Source organism: Chelonia mydas, chromosome 21 (genome assembly GCF_015237465.2).
Source record: "Chelonia mydas isolate rCheMyd1 chromosome 21, rCheMyd1.pri.v2, whole genome shotgun sequence".
In the NCBI taxonomy this organism is placed as follows: domain Eukaryota; kingdom Metazoa; phylum Chordata; order Testudines; family Cheloniidae; genus Chelonia; species Chelonia mydas.
This window is the reverse complement of record NC_051261.2, coordinates 6,988,121-6,995,292: the sequence shown is the minus strand read 5'-3', so window position 1 is coordinate 6,995,292 and position 7,172 is coordinate 6,988,121. Positions and strand designations below refer to the sequence as shown.

At 40.0% G+C, this 7,172-nt stretch overlaps 1 protein-coding gene across 5 annotated transcripts in view; it reads right to left on the bottom strand.

The window, feature by feature from the left end:
* The window catches only part of LEMD1 (LEM domain containing 1), an 85,033-nt gene continuing 77,861 nt past the window's right edge, over positions 1-7,172 (bottom strand). For 4 of the 5 annotated variants that reach the window (XM_043533739.1, XM_043533740.1, XM_043533737.1 and 1 more), the window contains exons 4-9: positions 6,173-6,246; positions 5,230-5,313; positions 4,408-4,506; positions 2,817-2,909; positions 2,291-2,379; positions 1-1,579 (exon numbers count right to left, since the gene is read on the bottom strand). In XM_043533739.1, coding sequence (XP_043389674.1) covers positions 1,333-1,579; positions 2,291-2,379; positions 2,817-2,909; positions 4,408-4,506; positions 5,230-5,313; positions 6,173-6,246 — 686 coding nt within the window. In that variant the 3' untranslated portion in view covers positions 1-1,332. The remainder of the gene's footprint in view (positions 1,580-2,290; positions 2,380-2,816; positions 2,910-4,407; positions 4,507-5,229; positions 5,314-6,172; positions 6,247-7,172) is intronic. The other variant, XM_037884965.2, reaches the window with a different exon arrangement.

The window sequence follows — 7,172 nt, the reverse complement described above, 5'->3', positions numbered from 1 at the left end:
TTTCATATCACAAGGCTCTTTATTTAACATTGTAGCAATTGAACTTAAAATAGCTTGGTACTTACACAACAATCTGAACCAGGTAAGTGTTTCCATGTAAATACAAAACCATGCAAAAATAGCACCGTCCAGCTTCCGTTGCATATGCTATATTGAAAGATGGCATTTTTTCAAAGCAGCTAGCATTTTAGAACGTGCAACTCAGAATACAGTGGCAGAATTTTCTGAGACAGTGGAATTAAAGACAACAATTGTAGGAGTCAAGCCCTTTCTCCTTGTTACTAGTTATCTGTTTAGGAAAGAGATAATCCATTATCTCACACTGAAACTTTAGCCAAGGTTTTAAGTGAGGGCATTAGACACAGTCGTAAAGTGATTTGCTGAGATCTTAGGCTAAATGAAATGCCTTTAAAAATTAGAAGAGACCATTCAATCTCTTATGCCATTAACGGACTACATGAGTAGACTTCAAATTAAACACATTTCATAAGGCTTTGGTGATGTGTTAGATTTCTTAGGGTCAAGCCCTAAGTTCAGAATTCTGTGTTTTTCCTACAAGAGCTGCGGACACTAAAAGCCCTCAACTTGGTCCCAGCAGGTAAAGAGAAATGAACTTTCATTTATGGTTTTAAAGCATCTTAATTTTTACAGCATTGTAACTTGAGTGATTTAGGATTTTATATTTAAAAAACAAAAAAGACAGCTCAACTTTAAATCAGGAGGAAGCGCATTGCCTCAGAAACGTGCTGATAACCACAGTACCCACTTTTGATACGATCCAGAATTGGAGGAGTGAAAAAGAAAGCAAATTTCCTGTCATAGTTAAGATATGAGAAGGCACTCCGGGGGAACCTGAGACTTGCTCCTCACTGTCTATGGTACCATGCTGGCTGTTACCTGGCTTGTTAGAGGTGTGCAATTTGTTTTCTAGGTCTCAAGCTAGTGCTTCTCCAATACAAGGGAGCAACAGTTCAGTACAAGAGCGTTCATTTTGGGGAAAGAATGATCAGCCACTGATAGTTTAGAAAAATGCAAAACCCTTCCGAGTGGATGAACTGATGAATCTGATCATGAGATACATGTCCGCTTCTCCCCTGCTCAAGGTGAGGTGATAAATTGTGAAACAAGTTGGGTCTCCAAGACATATGAACCTCTCTATATAATGAATATTTGACAAAGAAAACTCAGCGACTAGAATTTTTTTTTCCCTGTTGGCCTTTTAATTCACCATCTCAAGAGCTTATTCACATGTAAGTAGGGAGCGAAAAAGGCGTTTGCTTTGTTTTGTAGTCACTCCTAAATGCTCCCTAGCTAGGTATCAGGACAGCACTACTATCCTCTTCCTATGATGAAGTTTGTGAATGGATTGTCTGGGTTGGTCTCCATAGTTACATAGACAAAGAGTACGAAAACAAAGATAGCGAGTATAGCAATCCTTATGGGCATTGATAAGATTCCTCGATGGACCTCCTCCCGCTCTAATGCTGCTGCCTTGGGCTTCTCCTTTTCCACTTTGGACTTCTCCACAATATTCTGTGTTGACTGGTCACTCTCCCTCACTGATCTTCTCTTAGCAGGACTGTGAAAAGGATGGTAAAGTTTAAGACAACTTTTAAAAAAAATCCATACCGCTAACCACGGTTACCTTTCAAAGTTAAGCACACAAACTCAGAAATATAGCACCAGGAATCAGGCTTCTTGTGATCAAGACAAACTAAAATATAGTCATGGCTGGAGCAAACCTCCATATGATCAAACATGCTCCTTTGAGATTAACGTAAAAAGAGGTCGTTTTTGTGAACTGTGTATACGGGGACAGCCAAGGGTTGCTTTAAACTCAGGCTGGGCACCCACTGCAGCCAGGAAGTTCATTTTAACACCGAATGGACCAGCATGACCTGCCTTAAGATAGAACTGGAAGGAATACATTCCCAGATGGGCTTGTGCCATATGGTCACTATTTGTTGCGTTAACAGTGATGGTAAAGTGGTATTGGGAAACACTGCATTCTGGTTGGTAGCCAACAGAAGCAAAATCTGCAGGTCAGGATGCCTTTTGTTTAATGAGCTGCACTGCATGATAAGCGCTCCTCCCCAAGGCTTTCTAAGGCAGCAGCAGGACACATGGGTTCTTGTCTATGAGAAGCGCTAAAGAATTAGAAAGTAGCTTTTTTGCAGAGCTGCAAAGGAAGCTCATACCTAAAAGAGAAGCAGCTAAAAGCCTCTACACTAGTTTCAGTGTATTTTTGAGTAGTGAATTTTTGAATTTGTGAATGGCTGAAGAGCATTACCTCATTCCTATGGGAGACCGAGGATCAGGAAACCATGTTTCACCTTGACCATCATCTTTGCCCACTGAGTCACCCATTGTGTCAGCTGCCTAACAAGAGAAGAAAGAGTTTATAGTGGGAGATTTAGTAAATAGAATTTATGCAGGATCCTTTATTCCCAACTGCTGAGGCCACTGAACAAGGTGTGGATACTTGAGAGGAAGAATATCTTCGTTAACTTTTTTGGAGTGAGGATTCATCATGGTGGATTTTCAATGACCAAAACCAAGATGAATGGGAAAAGGCAATTACATGCCCAGTGCTAGCCTGGAACATTAGCTGTGATCACAAAAGCCGGAAGGAGAGTTGTGCCAGAAATGTAATAACCAAATTCTTTATTTTCAGATAAGAAGCAACTCAGTAAGTGGAAACAGCCTTCAAATAACTTCATTTAAAGTGAATATTTCCTCTATCGTGACCAGAAAAAACACCTTGTGAAGGATTTATAGCCACCCAGGAGATTAAGTTTAAAAAAATAATTAGTTGCCTGCAGTCTACTCTGTTTAACAAATATTGAGGCCTGTGGAGTATTAGCTGGTGTTCGATAAGTCATTGTGCTCTTGTCCAGCATGATCTTACCCTGCCAAAGAAGCAAGTGATTGCAGCTTACTTTAAGTAAATAAATCAACATTCCACAGTAAGAAGTACTTTGTATCTGGACATAGGATCTAAATCCACTAATTCAATAGCCCATATAAACAAGCGTAACAAAGACCACCACTGCAATTAAAAAAAAAAAGTGGTTCAGGTAAGAAAGAAATGGAATAATGGGTGAGGGGGAAATGGGTTTTAAGCTTTTTTTGATTGTAACATTTAGGGCAAATCTGAAATTCAAGACTGAATTTGTTCAAAAGATTGGAATGGCACTTACTCCAAATGGACCTAGTTAGGTTGTTGGAAGGCTGACTAGCATTCACTGATCCAAACAAAAAGTGTTCAACTGCCAGTCAACAATTATTTTTATGGATAAGCTAGGTTTATGGGCTGAAGCACACAATAGGTCTGGTCTAAAGCCCTCAGAATGAAAAAGAAACAGTGATATATCATATATATCCCACGTCTCGTTCATTTCAGCGGGAGCAGGACTGGAACCTGAGAAAGAGCTGCTAACGCCTTCAATCCTTTCCCACCATGAGATACTTACAAGGAGAAACTGGGATATGCCACATTTGTGCTTTGTAGCATACTGGCTGGTCCAGGGAGATGGATGGGCAGGGTCCCATAGTCAGGCAAGAATTATTGCTAGGCATCGGTACCGTCCATGTGACACTGCAGGAGCAGGCACTGAGCGGCGCTGGGGGGTTCCTCTCTTTTCATGTGCTGGTGATATAACATTTATGTTATCACAGCATCCAAAGGCCTTCATCAGGACTGGAGACCCACTGTGCTGGTTGCTGTACAAACATAAGGACAGCCATATTGGGGCAGACCAATGGTCAGTCTAGCCCACTATCTTGTCTTTGACAGTGGTCAGTGCCAGTTACTTCAAACACAATGAAGAGAACAGAACAATCAAGTAATCCATCTGATTGTCCAGTCCCAGCTTCTGGCTACCCTCACTTTAAGGACATTACAATCTAATGCCCCAATCTGGCAAAGATGTAGGCATGTGCTTAACTTTGTGCTCTGTGATAAGACTTTACAGGACTGGGGCCTAAAACAAATTCAACTCTGCTGCACTGAAATTTTGCATAAAGTTATTAAGGGTATATCATACAGTTTCAACATCTCTCGCTGATTTAGAAATGCAAAGAAACATTGTGATTTTCTATTCTTTAAAAGGAGGCATGCAAATGTTTGTGCATTTTGCTTGTTTTAAGAGTCCACCTTTGGGGTAGCGCTACTTTGTCTTAAATTAGGGTAAGGGAAGATTTGTATTCGGGATCAAATGCAACACCAAGGAAAGGAATTTTGAAGGGCATGGATAGTGCCTTAGGTAGCTAAATGCTATTCACTGATACCTCATTTGCACCATTTTGCTTTACTATTTGCTCTGGGACATGGTTTTGTGGATAGCACTTTTGGAAGATTTTCTGGAAAAAAGCCAGTTTATTATAAGTTAATTGGTGCCAGAGTACCTTTGTCCTACGACTAGCCTGGGGACTGCCGCCACCTGACCTCTTCTGTCCTTGTGTCCGATGTGCTGGCAACTTATCCTCTGGCAATATTTGCTCTAGCTGTTAATATCCAAGACAGGCATTCATTAATTGGAAGGGTAAACAACCTATGCATAATTGAATACTCTCCTGGTCAAAGATGCTGTATCAAGGTCAAGAATACCGTGCACAAGAGACTATTCTCTTGCAGTTAACAACCTGCGCTTATCCAAGTAATGACTACTAGTGATCTTTCCACCTGTGACAATAAGTCTACACCTTCATTTATTGTGCACTGCTAATTTTTTTTAAATGTAAGAACCTGGAATCATCTGTGCTTCACACATCAGACGTATAAAATAGTTCTCAAGATAACAGTTTCTGCTCTAAGTAGCAATCGAATATCAGCTTGCTTTATTTGTTAAAGGCCCAATGTAGATGTCTAGAATACGGCCCATTTGACAGTTAATGGAACACCTTCATTGACATGGGCCAGTAATTTCATAAGAATTATTCTCATGACTATTTCTAGTATGTAATTTGAACGATAAGGCTTTTCTATATGAACAAGAGGCAAATAGGCCAAAGCCAATGTTATAGGTCAACCCCTGATCAGTAATAACCATTGCTGAAAAGTTAGCAGTAGGTGAAGTAAGAAGCAGCGAAGAAACATTCAGCTCCACTACAGTATGCCTAATGAGAAGCTTTTTCTCATGCAAGTTCATGCACAAAATTCAAGATTTTTGAATTGTTAGGAGCACCAACATAACCATAAATTAAAACATTGGGAGGGTGGGTACTTTCCTCGGCCACTATCTTGGCAAGACTGTAATCTGCATCAGGTGCTAGGAGTTTCTTGTGGCGTTCTGAAAATTCGATGTGTGGCGCCTGTAAGAAAAAGAAATCCATGAGGAACGCTGAAAACCGATGGAGACTTTTACTAACAGTGACCTTAACTAAAGGTCCATATTTTTTAAAGGGCACAATATAGAACTGTTTATTTTACACAGATGGAGCCAGCATCTTAGTATGGTATTTATCACTTCAGCTTTCTTCAAATGCTGCAGGGCAATCTTGGAAGCCAATTGTTGTAATTATGAAATTTTTTTCCCATAAAATATGAAGAAACATGAGGAAGGCTTGTCCAATGGTTAGAGTAGTACCTAGGACGGAGGTTCAATTACATGTCTTGCCACAAACTCCCTGTGCAGCCTTGGGCAAGGTCACTTAGTTTCTCTCTGCGCCTCAGTTCCCCATCTATAATGTAAGATGGGGATAACAGCACTTCCCTATAAGAACTTTAGATAGATGGGATGAGTCTGGTCTTAAGGTTTATAGGAACTTGCTTTCACACCACTTATAATGGTCACCTTACTTTGTGTCCCTTTAAAATCTAAGCTTAAATGTTATTTAACATGGTGAAACACTGGTGACTGAATCAATATTTAATAGTTAATTTTATATTGTAAACACACTGATAAGTCAGCATTTATAAATTACTTGGGCACTTTGTATGTCAGGAAATACACTTGCATATTCTTAAACACCCGAGCTGACTTTTACAGTTGATTTCCTTGGGCTGCACAGTAGAAGTTGTGCCATAGAAGCATACTATAATTAACTGATTGAAGGTAATTGCTGCATTTGTCAAGAGCTTAATACAAAGAACATCCGTTTCTATTAACTTGAAATTTCCTGCATGTAGCAGCAGTTACATAAAATATTCACGCATTAGTAGATTACTTACTTTACAGTAGCCACTGGCACAAGCTGCTGTCACTTTAAAGTCTTTTGTTTCAAGGACTACTTCAGTACCTGTCTCTGAATAAGAAGAGGAAAACTAATAAATGAGGGACTTAAGAGTAATTATGCTGGAGTATCTATGCCACCTTGCCTAAGTCAATACTTCAAAACAAGAGCTGTAGGACAGCCATCTTTAGAAATTGCTTTGCTTAATTATCCTCCTGTGCTTTCACCCAGCTACAATGGTGATAGGCAACGTACAAACCTGTAGATGAGAAGGTGCAAAGAGGCAATGTGCCCAAATGCCAGCGGTCTACCTAACAGAGGATTAGATTCAAGTCTTCAGGGCTACAGGGGCAGGAGAGGGGTCAGAACAGTATTCATATATTGGCAATCACGTCTGGAAAATTAACAAGGGAATAATTCCTTATCCATTCCCTAGCACTATGCAGTAGAACCAGGAAAGTTTTTATATTGAGTGAAAATAATTTAAAGGAAAACAGGCAGCTTGTTTGAGCTAGCTATGCTTTTGTTAGGACAGCTGCTATGCTGTCAGATTAGTCCAACGTGCAGCTGTTGGTTTAGTATTTTTCAAAACATTTCTAATCCCCTCAGGATTTTGGAACTCCCTTTTTTCAAACAGCAACAGAAATTGAACCACCAAACTAATTGCTTAAAGAAAGCTAGCAATTCCTTACAGCCTGTAAAATAAAAGAGGCTTGGCTATCTCCTTGATAGGAACTTCAAAGGAGGCTTACAAGTGATAAAAAAGAAAGCTTGGTTTTCAGTTCTATGCAGCTCCCCAAAAAGGTCTTCAAGATTGAGCTACTGAACGTTACACTTCTGCCGAGAGAAAACCCTACATTCGTTTTTTCCTCTGAAGATACTTCAATTCCCTTGATAGTCACAAAGGAGTTGCATGCCAGATCAGACCACAGGGCCATCAGGTTCAATAGCTGTCAGACAGCGGTCAGTGCCAGACATTTCAAGGAACTCTGTGGCAG